This window comes from Saimiri boliviensis, chromosome 8 (assembly GCF_048565385.1).
Source record: "Saimiri boliviensis isolate mSaiBol1 chromosome 8, mSaiBol1.pri, whole genome shotgun sequence".
In the NCBI taxonomy this organism is placed as follows: Eukaryota; Metazoa; Chordata; class Mammalia; order Primates; family Cebidae; genus Saimiri; species Saimiri boliviensis.
In genome coordinates, this window is record NC_133456.1 from 113,405,873 (window position 1) to 113,423,276 (window position 17,404).

General features: G+C 43.8%; 1 protein-coding gene across 2 annotated transcripts in view; it reads right to left on the reverse strand.

The window, feature by feature from the left end:
- Positions 1 to 16,516, reverse strand: part of ITIH2 (inter-alpha-trypsin inhibitor heavy chain 2) — a 40,948-nt gene extending 24,432 nt beyond the window's left edge. The window contains exons 1-7 of one of the 2 annotated variants that reach the window (XM_003939031.3): positions 16,306 to 16,516; positions 14,923 to 14,997; positions 12,264 to 12,296; positions 10,259 to 10,428; positions 5,716 to 5,820; positions 3,563 to 3,725; positions 328 to 435 (exon numbers count right to left, since the gene is read on the reverse strand). In XM_003939031.3, coding sequence (XP_003939080.3) covers positions 328 to 435; positions 3,563 to 3,725; positions 5,716 to 5,820; positions 10,259 to 10,428; positions 12,264 to 12,296; positions 14,923 to 14,997; positions 16,306 to 16,389 — 738 coding nt within the window. In that variant the 5' untranslated portion in view covers positions 16,390 to 16,516. The remainder of the gene's footprint in view (positions 1 to 327; positions 436 to 3,562; positions 3,726 to 5,715; positions 5,821 to 10,258; positions 10,429 to 12,263; positions 12,297 to 14,922; positions 14,998 to 16,305) is intronic. The other variant, XM_074405070.1, reaches the window with a different exon arrangement.
- Positions 16,517 to 17,404: the final 888 nt, after the last annotated feature.

Below are 17,404 nucleotides of genomic sequence, written 5' to 3' on the forward strand. Positions count from 1 at the left end.
AGCAGAGAGAGCTGAACGTTTCTTGCTAGGGTTAGTGAATGAAAATCCACCATATAGGATGTGAAAGCTGCCCTTTAGCTACAGCTCAAGTAGGTGACTTAGGGACACAAAGGGACACTCTCTGGTCAAAATGGAAGGAAATCCTTGGGAGTGTTGAGCTGTGTATCCTGGGGAGACCCTCGACTCTGCTGGGGGATCACCACTTCTTCAGACAGTGCCCTCAGCTCAATACCAGCCTGCTTTCCTATTCCACAGAGCACAAGAGGAGAGTAGAACCCACAAGCCAGGGCACCCATGGATCCCTGGCAATGTATAGGGCTAGGGTACCTTCTGTTGTCCTTTAGAAATGACTGGAACACCATCAAAGTGGCCTTCAAATGTGTCAGCAACATGAAGAAATCTCATTCCCTGGGGTTCGATAACCCACACGTCTACCTAGAGATGTGAGAGAGAATTGCCCAAAGCATTAAAAGTCTTTAAAGTCTTTTCAAGCAAGAAGTAAAATTACAGATGAGTCCTCTGATACTTTTCTCCTCCGCAGGCTTTCCCAGCACAGCTCCAGAATCTCTCCTGCAGGATCTGGAAGTTCCCTGTCATGGGATTCATCTCACCACGGAGGCTTAACTCCCTTCTGCCAACTCAGAACTCCCCTTCCACCTGGCTCCCCCAGGAGTCAATTCTCCCTCTTCATTCTATTCTAGTCTTTTTATTTATAAGAGCATTTGCATTGTTAGGGGAAAAAAAAAAAGAAAAGTCATTGTTAAATAGTACTGCATTTGGTCTGTAGACCTGTCAAAAACAGACCATTTTCCGCAAATCTTGGGTCCTTTTATTTCTTCTCTGTCTTCTTGCTTTGAACAGAGCTCATCTGGGGAAATCCCCTTTGGTGATCCTTGATAAAACCATAGTCAGAGCTGCCATTTTTTTCTTTTTTAAATTTTATTCTATGATTTGTTTATTTATATTTTCATGTATTTATTTTGAAAAATTTGTATACATTTAAAGAGTACAAATGCAGTTTGGTTTCATGACTATATTGCACAGGGGTGAAGTCTAGGCTTTTAGTGAAACCACCATCCAAGTAATGTACCTTGCACCCATTAAGTAATTTCTCACCCCTCACCCTATTCCCACCCTCCCACACTTCCGAATCTCCCCACTCCCCCCCAACACTTCCGAGCCTCTAACGCCTATCATTCCACAACCTATACCCCAGTGTACAAATTATTTAGCTACCTCTTACAAGTAAGAACACATGGTATTTGACTCTATGTTTCTGAGTTACTTAGCTGCTATTTTTTCTTTTTCTTTTTCTTTTTTTTTTTTTTTTTTTTGAGATAGGGTCTCATTTTGTCACCCAGTCTGGAGTGCAGTGGGGTGATCACAACTAACTGTAGCCTTGACTGCTTTGGCTCAAGCTATCCTCTTCCCTCAGCCTCCCAAGTAGGTGGGAATACAGGGTGTACCACCATGCCTGGCTAATTTACTTATTCATTTTTTCAGGAGAGATGAGGTCTTGCTGTGCCGCCCAGGCTGTCACTCAGTTTTTATTAATTATTGTTGACAGTCTCCATGATTGTCTCATTCTAGGCATAGATGCTAATCACATCTAAGCATTGTTTCACATTATTTGCCATGGGATTCACAGCACTGAGCAAGAGAATGTGGGTGACTGACTTCCATCCATCATCACTACTGGAAAAACACCCAGCATCCCACACTTAGCTGTACAGAGCATCTTGGCCAAGTCATGTGCCCTGGCATGGGGCCACATTTGCCTGGAGGAAGGGCATCTTTTATCAATTCCTGCAAAAGCACGGTCTGTGCTAGGAGTGACCCAGAGAGAAACTCAACAGCATGGACTCTGGCAGGGAAGCGATGCCCAACAGTGGGTATTATTGATCAGCCATGCAGCTTTCCAAATGAGGATTACAGTTTCATCATGATTCATTCATTCCCTTTCATCTCCTGTGTCTCCCGGCGATTCACAGCCTGTATGCATGCTGGCCCGTGTGTCTTGCAGGTTTTCTCTTGCCTAGCTCAGCCTCTAACACTAAATGCTCATATGATGTCACAAGAATTTGAGCAAAGAAAAGAGCAGTTTAGTCTTTACAGCAAGAGATGAAGAGGACAGCAGAGGTGAGTTCAGACGGAGAGCAAGGCAGTGGGTGCCCTAGGCACCGCTCCCCTGCGGTGATGATGGCTGGGGTGTCGGGGAGACAACCCACTTAACCTTCATCGAGCGCCTGTCATTGCCACGTGTCACAGGAACAGGAAACCCAACACTGCATGTTATCCCTTCTAAGGGCAAGCTGAACACTGAGTACACGTGGACACAAAGAAGGGAACAATTGCCACCACGGCCTCCTCAAGGGTGAGGGAGGGAGGAGAGTAAGGATCGGAAAGCTCCCTCTCAGGTACTATGCTCATTACCTGGGTGGTGAAATAATCTGTACACCAAACCCCTGTGATGTGGAGTGAAGTTGACCTATACAACAAACCTGCACATGTGCCCCTGAACTTAAAATAAAAGTAAAAAGAAGAACTGAGAAACAAAAGTCTGTTACAGGATTTTTTGTTGTTGTTGTTTTGAGATAGAGTCTTGCTCTTTCACCCAGGCTGGAGTGCAGTGGCGCGATCTCCGTCACTGCACCCTCCACCTCGCAGGTTCAAGCCATTCTCCTGCCTCAGCCCCTGGAGTAGCTGGGATTACAGGCTCCTACCACCAAGCCCAGCTAATTTTTGTATTTTTACTAAAGACAGGATTTCACCATGTTGGACAGGAAGGTCCTGATCTCCTGACCTTGTGATCTGCCCACCTCAGCCTCCAAAGGTGTTGGGATTACAGGCATGAGCCACTGCACCCAGCTACAGTTCTCTTCATATATGAGGCAGCGGAGACTCAGGATAACTTGTTCTTGGAGATTAGTGTCTTGGGCTGAATGGTGGCCTCCCTCTAAAGATATGTCCAACCCCTGGATCCTGTGAACGTGAATGAAGAGTCCTTGCAGATGCAGTTAAGGATCTTGAGTTGAGATCATCCTGCACTACCTGGTGGACCCCAAATCTAATCAGTGTTCTTGTGAGAGAAAGGCAGAGGGGCATTTGAGATGCTCAGAGGAGGAGAGGATGGGACCCCCGAAGAAGAAATTGGAGTGACCTGACAAGGCCACAAGCCAAGGAATGCCAGCAGCTGCCAGGCAGCAGGAAAAACAAGGAACAGGTTCTCCCCTGGAGCCTCCAGAGACAGGGCAGCTCTGCAGACCCCTTGACTTCAGACTTCTGTGAGAGAATCAACTTTTGTTGTGTTAAGCTGTGCCGTTTGCTGTAACTTGTTATCGCAGACCTTGGAAACCACCATAACACGGCTGCTAAGGAGATTGAGAGCTGTAAGGAAGTGATGTGCTGACTCCAAACCCACCCTATTTTCAACACATCCCACTGTCTTGCAGAGTTGAGTGGCATCCAACACCACAAGTGGTGGTGACAGCAGAACGTATAAATCAGGGTCAGGGACTATCAAAGGACAGTGTCACTGCCCACCCTACAGATCCATGCTTACTTCCAAGTGTTTGGCCAGCCGTCCAGGCTGCAGATAGATCCTGTGTTCGTAGGAGCCCAGCTTCCTCCACTTCGCCTCCTGGTAGTGAAGCTCGAACTCCACCTTTGCCCCTGGGAGGACATTGACTTCCGTTCTGAAGTTTTCCATGTCAAGAGCCCTGCTCCTAAAGGTGAAAGCCCCCAACAAAAGTCAACAGACACGTGATTGAGTGGCAAGACCCAAAACCTAGGCAGAGGGGGTGTAGACTTTCCTGGACGATCCGACCTGCTCAGTAGTTCACGAAAGTGAACAGTAGGCACACTAGACATGGTGCAGCTTCTAGATCAGTTGAATCCCAGCAAGAGCTTCAGTCTCCTCTCCTACCTGATCTCCTGCTCCCAGAGCTTCTTACCGACTTGAGTGTTATCTGCAAAAAGCTTCCAGGGATTGGCCCCTATCCTGGGCCAGGAACTTGACCTCTATCATCACTGATACAGCACCTCTGCTAGATGGAGATCATTACCCTGACTTTTCCGACGATAAAACGTTAGGCTTGTAGAGGATGGGTCACCTGCTCAAGACCCTATATCCAGTCCACTGTGGGACCAGGACTCAAACCCAAGGTTGGAGGGTTCAAAGACAGCACACCCTTCCTATACTGCATTTCAGGCTCACTGGAGGAGTTCTTGATATTTTTGAAGCTCTTCAAAAAGAAAAACTTTATTACTGCATTAAGTTGAGTATGTTTCTTTCTCTCTCTCTCTTTCTTTTTTTTTTTTTGAACTGGAGTCTTGCTCTGCTGCTAGGCTGGAGTGCAGTGGCATGATCTTGGCTCACTACAACCTCTGTCTCCAGGGTTCAAGCAACTTTCCTACTTCAGCTTCCTTAGTAACTGGGATTACAGGCTTTTGCCACCATGCCTGGCTGATTTTTATATTTTCAGTTGAGGCGGGGTTTCACCATGTTGGCCAGGCTGGTCTCAAACTTCTGACCTCAGATGATCCACCCACTTCGGCCTCTCAAAGTGTTGGGATTACAGGTGTAAGCCAACGTGCCTGGTCTAAGTGTGGTTTTCTATCATAAGGCCTAATTTTAGTCACAGACATATTGAGTTCAATGTGATCATTGATTTTGAGGTGTTTATGATTTCCAAGAAAAAACAGCAAAATTACCAAATGAGGGTGATTCCAGTGTTAGAATAAACAAGGAATAATTTTTAAAAATGAAATAAGTAAATAGATGGCTCATGCCTGTAATCCCAGCACTTTGAGAGGCTGAGGCAGGTGGATCACCTGAGGCCAGGAGTTCGAGACCAGCCTGACCAACATGGAGAAACCCCTCTTCTACTAAAATAGAAAATTAACCAGATGTGGTGGCGCATGCTTATAGTCCCAGCTACTCAGGAGGCTGAGGCAGGAGAATATCTTGAACCCAGGAGGCAGAGGTTGCGGTGAGGCAGAGGTTGCAGTGAGCCAAGATCACACCATTGCACTCCAGCCTGGGCAACAAGAGCAAAACTCCATCTCAGAAAAACAAAACAGCAAAAAAACCCCAAAGCAAAAACCCTGTCGCAGCCCCGCATGGGGGCTTAAGCTTGTAATCCTAGCACTTTGGGAGGCCGACGTGGAAGGATCGCTTAAAGCCAGCCTAGACGATGAAGAAAGGCCTTATCTCTACAAAATCTAAAAACATTAGCCAGGCGTGGTGGTGCACCCTAAGTCACAGCTACTTGGGAGGCTGAGGCATTCCTCTTCAAGGTCGTAGTGAGCCAGGATCACACCACTGCATTCTGGCCTGGGCAAAAAAGTAAGACCCTATCTCAAAAGAAAACAAACAAAAAAAAGGCAGAATAAATCATTAAGGCAAATTTCAAACTTTCCTCCCTCTCTTCACTCTTTAGAAAAATTGGTGTTTATTTACAGAACATCCATCTACCTGCAAGCTAAGGGGTGTAAGCACAACAAACATGTGATCGATCACCTGAAACCCACTGGTTGAAGAGGGACCTTTAGGAAGATAGAAACTGCACTGCCTCATTCTACCAACTGACCGCACGAGTTTGCCTCAGGCTCAGGTGCTGGGCCTTTCTGGAGGCCAGTTTGCTGCTGCGGGAAGGAAGCAGGAGAGGAAGGCACCATGGAGATGCAAGGGAAGCCCTGCCCGCCAGGCCTTACCTCACCAAGCCAGCCGTCTTGCCTTTTGCTCTGGCCTGTGCGTAGAGAGCTCGGCCCACAGTTTTCTCCTTAATAGAACTCCTAAATGTTGTGCCATCCACAGTCCTAGAAAATGACAGAAGGCAACCAGTTGGTCAGAATAGTAATCTTTTTTTTCCTCAAGGCAGAGGGTTGTTCTGTGCCAAGGCTGGAGTGCAGTGGTACAATCTTGGCTCACTGCAACCTCTGCCTCCTGGGTTCAAGTGATTCTCCTGCCTCAGCCTCCTGAGTAGCTGGGATTACAGGTGCGAACCACCATGCCCGGCTATGTTTTTGCATTTTTTAGTAGTGACGGGATTTCACCATGTTGGCCAGGCTGGTCTCAAACTGCTGACCTGGTGATCCACCTGCCTTGGCCTCCCAAAGTGTTGGGATTACAGGTGTGACCCACCACGCCAGGCCCAGAATAGTGATTATCAAAACAAACAAGAGCAAGCAAACAACCCAACAAGGCTGATTTAATGAATGAGGGCAGTGATCATTTCATGTTTATAAGAAATAAGAAGGGAAGCATTTGACTCATCCATAGACAGGACTTTCTTTATTGGACAGTGTGGCTTGAGAGGGGTTAGGTAGGCTTCCATCCTAAAACCTTTCCCTCGTGTGCCATTGTCTTTAGATTTTTCCTCATTTTTGAATTTCATCTTTTAGATTAAGCATGGTTCTCTTTGGGTATTCCCTTCGAATGACAAATGTGACTAGAGAGGTGACTGATAAATTCCGAATTATCTCGTTACTTTTGGTTCATCACGTTATTCTATGAGTTAAGAATTTGGCATAGCTGGCTGGGTGCAGTGGCTCACACCTATAATCCCAGCACTTTGGGAGGCTGAAGTGGGCAGATCATGAGGTCAGGAGTTCGAGACCAGCCTGCCCAATATGGTGAAACCCTGTTTCTGCTAAAAATACAAAAAAAAAAAAAAAAAATTAGCTAGGCATGGTGGTGCGCACCTGTAGTCCCAGCTACTCAGGAGGCTGAGGCAGAAGAATCGCTTGAACCCAGGAGGTGGAGGTTGCAGTGAGCTAAGATTGCGCCATTGCACTCCAGCCTGGTGAAAGAGCAAGACTCCATCTCAAAGACAAAAAAAAAAGAAAGAAAGAAAAAGAAAAAGAATTTGGCATAATAGCTGTGGGGTATTTAAAGGACTGAATGTTCATGTTCCCCCAAATGTGTATGTTGAACCTTACTTCCTAGTGCAATGGCATTAGGAGGTGGTCATGAGGGCGCTCCCCTCAGGAATAGCAGTTAGTGCTCTCACAAAAGAGACTTCAAAGAGTTCTCTCATCTCTTTCCATCCTGACTGAACCAGGAAACAGGCCCTCACCAGACATGAAATCTTTGGGCACCTTGATCTCGGCCTTCCCAGCCTTCAGAACTGTGAGAAATCAATTTCTGCTATTTATAAGCCATGTGTTTTACAGTACTAAGTCATAGCAGCCAGAGCTGATGAAGACAGAATATTATGCTCCTCTGCAAGGATGGAAAAGAATAAAGAAAAACGGGGGAAGGTGCTGGTGGATCCCCTGCCATGCTGGTGTTTATCCAGAAACCACCTCCCTTGGGGACCTGTCTTCTCTGTGCATCTCATCTCTCTCCACCATACTTTTAGCTGGCTAGCACCTAATCCTTACCAAGTAATGGTTGGTCAGAGCAGTAGAATCTGAAACTTTGGAAGTAAATGGGAACTTCTAGTACTCAAATGGGCAATGTCTTTCCCAAGGAGCAATTTAGAAATGTGTGAAGTTTGGGTTGTTGAGATGACCTGGAAGTGCTGCTGGCATTTGTGGGAGGGCACCAAGAACGTTAGTCATCCCGGAATGTGAGGGACAGCTCCACTGAAGAATTTTCCTGCCCCAAATGCCAACAGCACGTGTGTTGAGGCACACTTCTGGGTTTGCCCCTTTGGATGAGAGACATCAGACCCCAGGAGACAGTTGACTCTTGCTCAAGGTCACACTGCTGGTCAAGGCCATCACACTTCCATCAGATCATAACTAAGCCTCAAAGGCCAAGGAGTCTTTAGGACAAAGGAAATCACCTCCTATGGAATATTCGGGATCTTGATAAAAAAGGTGGAAGGGATATTTTGGCTGGTACATCAGTCTACACAGCTCATTTTAAATTCTTCTCTGGTCTTAAAAATTTGACCCAAAACAGAGGGAGATCAAAGTAAATGCATGTTTCACGATTCTGTCCTTTGCACTTCAAATCTCCTATGTAATGAGATAGAAGAAATCTTCTATGTAATGAGATAGAAGAAAAGAATGAAGGATGAAATACTATGCAGCCATAAAAAGGAATAAGATCATGTTCTTTGCAGGGGCACGGTTGGAGCTGAAAGCCATCATCCTCAGCAAACTAACGCAGGAACAGAAAACCAAACACATGTTCTCACTCATAAGTGGGAGCTGAACAATGGGAACACATGGACACAGGAAGGGGAACAACAGACACTGGGGCCTGTTATGGGGTGGGGGACAAGAGAAGGGAGAGCATTAGGACAAATGGCTAACATGTGCAGGGCTTAAAATCTAGATATGGGCTGATAGATGTAGCAAACCAACATGGTGCATGTGTACCTATGTAACAAACCTACACATCCTGCACTTGTATCCTGGAACTTAAAGTAAAAAAAAAAAAAAAAAAAAAAAAAAAAAAAAAAAAAAAAAAGGAGGGAAAACAGAAATAAGAGATCTTTAGAGTAAGTTCTGATGATGTGGTTTAAAAACAGAAATTTATTAAAATAATTTTCAATGTCATTTCTAGACATGGGGTCTTCTAATACCACTACAGAAAAGCCTTTCCTTCTCCCTTTATTTTTTAGAAAAGGCAGACAAAAGAAGTGATACATTTTAAAGCCAATTCAAAGGATAACAATCAAAGTGACATTATGCCTTTTTCTGGCTACTCGGTTTTGTTGAGAAAATAGCGTTCACATGACTGCCACTTTCAGCAGCCAGAGTGCATGGTGGCTGAACCCTTTACTATTTATCCACAATGATCACTGATTACCTTGGCGCATGAAAGGCAAAAGTGGATGGGCCCTGGCACAGTGGTTCATGCCTGTAATCCCAGCACCTTGGGAGGCCGAGGCAGGTGGATCACCTGAGGTCGGGAGTTCGGGACCAGCCTGACCAACATGGAGAAACCCTGTCTCAACTAAAAATACAAAATTAGCCAGGTGTGATGGCGCATGCCTGTGCGCCCAGCTACTCGGGAGGCTGAGGTAGGAGAATCACTTGAACCCAGGAGGTGGAGGTTGCTGTGAGCCAAGACCACGCCATTGCACTCCAGCCTGGGCAACGAGAGTGAGTGAAACTCCATTTCCAAAAAAAGAAAAGAAAAGAAAAGAAAAAAAAAGTGGATGAAAAGTAACTCAACCTAACGTCTTCATAAAAAATAATAGCTAGGCTTTTTGCATGATTCTGTGCTGTGTTCTTGGCAATTTAAGAGGGACACTGATCACCTGGAATATACTCTGGGATGGCCACCTTGATATTTGGACATAGAAATCATTTCAATCACTTGGAGGAACACAGAATATTTACTTTTGATACATAAAGCCTCCAAGTGGATAACTGGCATTAACTGTTTGGAAAGTATTGGTGTTGTTTAACATTTCTTTTATTATGAAAAATTTCACACACATAGAAAATGGAGAGACTAATATGTGATGTCCATGAAGCCATCACTGATCTACACCATTATGAGGACTCAGTCAATCTTAATTGGTCTATACCATCATGCTTTCCACCTCAGTTGTTAAGAAGCTAAGCTAAAAAAAAAAAAAAAAAAAAAAAAAAAGAAGCAGCTAAGCTCAGATGGCACATTTCATCTGTGAGCACTTCAATATGTATTTTGCAGAGAACTTTTAAAAAATTCTATGTGATTCTCGCTAGAGTCATTGGACAGAAAGTGGAAAATGTTTAAATTAAGTGCAAGAAATGACTCAACAGGCTGTCAACCATTGAGTTGATTGTCTTGGGAAACAGTGAGTTTATCATTAAGCAAATCATCACATACTTGTCAGGGGTGTTATAGAGGAGGTCAAGCACAGGATAAGTGATTGGATTTAATCTGTGGTTCTCAACTTTTTTTTTCCCATAGAGAAACATATGGCAGATGACACTGACTGCTGTGCACATGCTTTTATGTGGTTTCCTATAAGCCTAAGCAACCCAGTATATTTTTCTCCTCCCAAGAAAGTATATTAAAATACAAGTAAGTGTGAGGTTGCTACCATAGAGATAGCCTTAAGTTTGCTTTTACTTATTAGAAATAAAAAGTAAATAATTCACAAAGTCTAATGCTTTGAACAGGATCAAACCATTGGGACCAATGGTTTGATTGGGTCACAATGACCCCTGACATCCAGATGGTCCACAGCTCTGGAGGTGAGAGCCGCTGGGACAGTTGACCATGAAGGTCCATTCTAACCATGAGGGGTTTTGATTCTGTGAGTAGAGAACACACAATTTCTGGCTCTACACAGAAGTTACTCACATGGAGAAGTTGGAAATGAAGGCTCCTTTGGGAATCTGAACATCAAACACCACATTCTGAGGCTGCGGGGAGTTGTTCACCAGTTTGCTCTGGATCATGGTGGTGGCCATCCGAGAAGTAATGGTAGACTGGACTTTATAGGTATAAAGAGTTACTTGATCAACCTCTTCCTGAAATTGGCAAGAAAGCATAACTGTACTAATGGAAAACCACACAGAACTTCATCAGGTGTAGTGCATTTGATGTTAACAGCACTGCATTTTACTTGTTTTACTAGCAGAACAATTCCAGGGCATTGGTAAGGACGGAACTCCGGTATGATTAAGCATTCCCCTAACTTCTTGGAACATCCAATGAGCAGAAATCTGCCTTCGTTTCAAGATACCTTGAGCTAAAAAGCATTTTCAGCCCTAGGAATCTATAAATAATGATTTTTCAAAAATCATTAAAATACAAGTAGAAAATGGTTCTAGAAAGCCAGATCGGATCAAGGAAGTCCAGGAAATAGCTCCAAATGCAGGACCACCAGCTGGGGAAAGGATACTGGACTGCGAGCTTGAAAGAGGACCCTGGTTGCATCTTCAGTAAGGGGCAGACAGAGGTGCTGTGGGGTGAAAACCCACATGTGACCTCCAGCAACCCTCCCTACAACTCTCTACCTTAATAGACAAGGTAGTCTTGCCTATTAATTTGTAATAGACAAATTAAGATTGTATGTCTATTACAATTTCACCTGGAGTCATTTTCTTCTCCCCCAAGTCAAACCAAGCTAGGAGGACACTGATGGGTGTAAGCAAAGGGCATTGATCTTGGACAGGGCATTCCGATGCAGGTATCAGTCCAACACTCTGGACTTCCCTGCCTGACCGCTACTGATTTAAAGCAGCTCCAGTGTGAAGAATCTCTTATATAAGTATGCTGCTCAAAGGCAAAGTCCTAGAAACCCACGTCTTTCAGGAGGTGCCTGAGAGCAGCAAGCTCCTTCAGGTCTATGACAACTCTGGGACCCACTAGATTTTGTTTTTTTTCTCCAAAAGAATTTACTGATCTCAGCAAACACCAGGTCTCATTCCCCACACTTTGCAGTCCAACATTAAACCTTTCGACTCATTGACCATGCAGCTCACCTCAAGCTAAAATAAAATCCAGGCTAATCTAGGTGTCCTTCCTCCCCCTGAATTGTGCACTTCTGGAGGTTTTCACCAGTTCAGGGCAGGAAGCACAACATAAACCACTTCCTCAGGCTGGCTGTTTTCTTGCCACAGGAAAGTCTACTCTGAACATCTCAGGGAACTGGGCCATTTTGTGTTTAAGATTTCCTTCCCACAGGCACTCTTTTATTCTCCAAAGCTGTCAGGTGTCATACTTTAAATCAAAATGGTGCCAGACTTAGTGGCTCACACCTGTGATCCTAGCACTTTGGGAGGCTAAGGTAGGCGGATCACCCAAGGTCAGGAGTTCAAGACCAGCCTGGCCAACATGGTGAAACCCTGTCTCTACTAAAAATACAGAAATTAGCTGGGCATGGTGGCACATGCCTGTAATCCCAACTACTCAGTAGGCTAAGGCAGGAGAATTGTGTGAACCCAGATGTGGAGATTGCAGTGAGCTGAGATTGTTTCATTGCACTTCAGCCTGGGTGACAAGAGCAAAACTCTTGTCTCAATAAATAAATAAATAAATAAAAATAAATACATAAATCCAAATGGTTAAGTTGGAATAAATACATAAATTTATATAGTGGGATGGAGCCTATGCTATATGACAAAACTCAAGAAGACAAAGAGAAGAAATCCTTCATTTCTTGGTGGCCTCTCTCCTGTCTGAAAAGACTGCACTTTTTAAAGCTGAATTTTAGAAACACTGCCAAACAGTTGGGCAAGGCAGTATTTTGAAAGTCAGGTAAATACTCCGTGACAAAGATAAAAGAGATGCCCAGATTGATTTCCCAGCAATGGTTAACAGGAAAATCATTCAATCTGTGACATCATCAAAGTCAACTTACCATGGTTTCTCCCGATTCTCCTGGAAGGCTCCTCTGTGAAAGGAAGTTAGAAAATCATTCTCCAACTGTATGTCACTTACTACCTTGAGGGCCAAAACCATTTCCTCAGTCAAAAAAAAATTTTTTTTTTTTAAATTTTTCTTCAATTCATTCACTGGAGCTGAGACATAAATACTGAACATTCTTGAAAACTATTTTCCCACTGGTGAGTTTCTCAACAAGTTTTGGTTGCCTGCATGTCATTCTTGGATATAATGCTAGAACAAATAACTTTTAAATAAAAATAGCCAACCAAATGCACCCTGGGTAGCATATATCCCCTTGATGCTATTTGCTCCGTTTTTTATTCAGTTGAATGGAGACTTAGAAACTCCATTCTGCCATGAGGCTGTGGGCATGCTGTTCCCACCGTCTGCCCTGCTCCCGCTAGGTTCCTCAACCCTCATATAGAGAACTCCGACTCACGCCTCCGACCTCGGCTCCAGCAGAATTCCTCCACACACCCCAAGACTAGGTCCGTCTCCTTTACTAAATGTTTTTGCAGGAGCATATTCCTTCCTGCAGAGCTTGCTTCATAAAGATTCATTCTATTTGAGGGATTATTTGACTAACGTCTGTGTATTCCTTTAAGCTACATAAAAGCAGAGATTTTCATGTATTTCCTCTACAGTGTAACCCCAGAGCCAAGCACAGTGACTGGCACCTACAAAATTCTATGCTCTTAACCACGATGCCAGGAGATTATCCACACACTTGACTGTCCTGCAGACATAGACAAAGGCAATTCCCTTGCTTTTGAAAGTGAGTGGCTTAAGAGTAGTGGGTGAACATGTAATGTCTGGTGAGCTGTTAATAACAGGTCCAAGACGGCTGGGCGCAGTGGCTCACGCCTGCAATCCCAGCACTTTGGGAGGCTGAGGTGGGTGGATCACCAGAGGCCAGGAGTTTGAGACCAGTCTGACCAACATGAAGAAACCCCATCTTTACCTAAAATACAAAATTAGCTGGGTGTGGTGGTGCATGCCTGTAATCCCAGCTACTCGGGAGGCTGAGGCAGGAAAATCGCTTGAACCTGGGAAGCAGAGGTTGTGGTAAGCTGAGATCATGCCATTGCACTCCAGTCTGGGCAACAGAGCAAAACTCCACCAAAAAAAAAAAAAAAAAAAAGGTCCAAGAAACTGGGTGTTGGATATAAGCTCAGTTTGCCTGATTTGGGGTGATCTGAGGTTCTAGTGGGTGCTGTGTGACATGGTGAGGTCAGTGGTTGACCTCTTCTTATAGACTTCCTGAATGCAATCCTCAATGATGAATTTTTCTGTCTTGTGGCTAAGTAAGTTGTGACATGAAGTCTTGCTTATTGGGTTTTAATATTATTGGTCTACAAAAAAAACCCCTGGATTTTCAGAAAGTCAAAAGTTCATACCCATACAAAATAAGTCATTGATCGGCTTAGTGTTTGCTGCTTCTGTAAATATCTCCTTTCTCAGCATGTGGGCTCCACAGGGAAGAAGCCAAGCCAGCCCTTCCTGGTGTTCTGGAAAACTCACCCCGTTAATTAGAAGGTTTTGTCTGTACTGCTGCTGGTGGCCTCCAGGATTGCAACTTCCAGTGTGGCCAGTTCTCCTTCTCAGGTGTTCTCAGTAACCAGAGGAAGGAGAATGTGAGGCTGCAAGTGGGAGTGTCTGTCATCGCTAAAATAAGAAGGCCTTCCTAACAAAATCCTTCCTCATAAGGCAGGAAATAATGTCAGAATCTTAAGTTTTAAAGAAAACAGCTGTGTGTTCTGTTTTTTTTTTTTTTTTTTTTTTTAAATGGGCTGGGAACAGGGTTTCTCTCTGTTGCCCAGGCTGGTGGAATCATACCTCACTGCAGCCTTTAACTCCTGGGCTCAAGTGATCCTCCAAGTCAGCTCCTCAAGCAGCTAGGACTACAGGTGCATGCCATTACACCCAGCTAATACATATATTAACTGGGTGGCGGAGATAGGGCCTCGCTATGTTATCCAGGCTGGTCTGGAACTCCTGGCCTCAAGCGATCCTCCCTCTGAAAGTGCTGCAATTATAAGCAGGAGTCACTGTGCCTTGCCATGTATTCTTTAAGGTACTAAGTTGACCATTATGGTGTGAAGGGTGCGGAGCAGCTGTGTTAATTTCTCTGTTTATTTCACCTGGGTGATCTTTCCACCAAGGTATAAGACCAATGGACTCTTCTCTGCTAAAAAAAACAAGCTCTTAAGAAAATCCAGCTGAGTGCGGTGGCTCACGCCTATAATCCCAGCACTTTGGGAGGCCGAGGCGGGTGGATCACGAGGTCAAGAGATTGAGACCATCTGGTCAACATGGTGAAATCCTGTCTCTACTAAGAATACAAAAATCAGCTGGGCATGGTGGCAGGTGCCTGTAGTCCCAGCTACTCTGGAGGCTAAGGTAGGAGAATTGCTTGAACCCAGGAGGCAGAGGTTGCGGTGAGCCGAGATCACGCCACTGCACTCCAGCCTGGGTAACAAGAGTGAAATTCTGTCTCAAAAAAAAAAAAAAAAAAAAAAAAAGAAAGAAAGAAAGAAAGAAAATCTAGCAGAAGGCATCTTAACACTTACCTCAGTTCTTTTGCCATAACCACTTTCATTTATTTTGCCTATTGGAAGTAAAGCTTACCATACCTGATATCTCTGGTTCTCTTCCACAAATTGAAATTTGCCTGGGGCCAGTTCCACCAGATCTTCATATTCTACAAACTTAAAAAAATGGGATTTTAATTTAAAAAAAAAATAGATACTTAAAAAAGTATCTAGCGCTAAAGAGATAGCTGGTGGTATTCATCATTTTATATTATTTTTTCTACCTCTTGACAATCACAATTTAGCATAAAATGATTTCTTCAATATATTTCTATTTGCTAGCTATGTCTCAGAGGTGTCCAAGTGGAAGGTAACACCTTCACATTTGTTGGATGTGAAAATTCAGTTTTGAGTTTGCCCACAGGTGGTAAGACAGGGATCAGGACAACCCAGTGATTAGGTGGGTATCTGGGGAAGTCTCTGGGTAAACCGCAGAGGCCTTTGCAGTGCCTGACTGGGCAGACATAAACCATACATCTCCCCAAGTTAAAAATGTAGGTATTTTATAAAAGGAATGCCAGTTAGAAATGACTGAAAAAGCACAAACGCATTTGGATGTCTTGGCTTCAGTTTGAGATTTCCAACACACTCTGGTGGCTTTTAAGTGTTGGAAAATACGATAGTTTCAAGGCAGACAGAGTGATATTTTCCTTTGTAAATATGGTATCATATCCTCTGGCATTTTTATAGGTAATCCACTCTGCAAGTATTACAAGCCTTTGCATTTGCTGGGATATTCCTATAACACACTTTGCTTTTCTGGCATAAAAATAGCTCCTGTATGATTTTCAGAAACAGCCTTTCAGCCCAAGACTTTCCTTATGTTGGAGATGGCTAGGGGACAACTGTGGAGACCTACGCTCCGTGGGAATTATTCTTGTACTTTTCCATCCTGCTTGCCATCTTCCCCTTTAGTAGGAATACTTAAAGTGCCCTTATTACAAATGTCATTGTTCACTTAGGTATGAAAAACAGTGTGCTTTGATAATGACTTTTCTTACACCCCTAGTAAAAGAGTGATAATATTTCTTCATCATCATAATAGCTAATAATTATTAAGCACTTACTCATCCAGGTACTCTGCTAGATAGTTTACACTGTGTCATTTAATTCTCAAAGCAAACTTTGGGTTAGGTCTATTTTTATCCCCATTTTTTAGATGAGGAGTGAGTAGCTGTCACTCCATAAATACTACACTCTGATGCCTACCCAATGACCTTGACTTAATTCTCAGGCAAAACCTGTTAATGCTTTAAAAGGTAAATACACATTCCCATAATTATAACAGTAACTACTTGCACTCAGGTGAATTTTATTGTAAGTTTCTATTACACACAGAATAGGGCTATGGTATGGCAATTGCAATCGCCTATTTACTGAGCGTATGTACAGGACAGCAGCAAGGAGCGATCTGGAAGTACTTACTTCGGAAAGTCCATTTATGGGGATTTCGAAGCCTGGTGCTTCAGAAAGAAAGAAGCAGATGAAAAAGCACGTGAGTCGTTTCATTTTGCTGGACAGTTTTGCCAAGCTCCCCAAAGCAGATGGTCTGGGGAGGATATCACTTCTTCCTACTGAACCAAGTTCAAAGGAACAGCAGAGGAGTACAGTTCGCTTTAAGAAAGAGAAAAAAAGAGGAAAAAAAGCTCTCTAACTTTGTTCAAAATTGGGACAAATATTTGTTCTGGAGCTCAAACTTGAGCTGTGTAGGTGGATCGAACACCCAGAGGTTATTCAAACAGGAAAGTCAGAAGCAGTTGCTCAGTGTGAGGACAGACAAGTCAGGGGCAGATGGATGTGCTTTTTTGTTTTGTTTTGTTTTGCTGATTTCTATTCATTTTAAAATTAGAGAGACCTAAAGATAATTGTCATCCTTTCTAAAGGTCCAAGTGAGGAACTATTCCAAGAAACAAAATCCTCTGATCTAAACTGAAGCAGAAAAAATTTGGAAAAAGTGGGAGAAGACACAGGGTGGTTTTTCTGAGCAAAGAATTCACTGCGCATGCTCCCCCCTCTCTGACTGATTACCTGTTACCAGGTCTGCAGCGAGGGTGCTTCGTGAATGTCTTTGATTAAGGTAACAGTGTTGGTTCTGCTGCCCACTTCAGCCGGGCTCAGGTCAGTGGCAAATCAGTACTGCCCAGTCTCAGAATTGGAGAAAGCCCAGGCTGGAAACATACCACATTACACCTTCTCATTCATGGTCCAGACATCATAATGATGTCAGCTAAAATTTACTGAGCCCTTCCTGGTGCCTGGCACGTCTACGTACTTGTTTATCTTTAAATTCTTTTCTTTCTTTTCTTTTCCTTTTTATTTATTTTTACAGTGTCTTACTCTGTTGCCTAGGCTGAAGGGCAGTAGTGATGTGCTCATAGCTCACTGCAATCTAGATCTCCTGGGCTCAAGCGATTCTCCTGCCTTAGCCTCCTGAGTAGCTAGGACTACAGGCATGTGCCACCACACACAGCTAATTTTTTTTTTTTTTTTTTTTTTTGAGAGACACAGTGTCACTGTGTTGCCC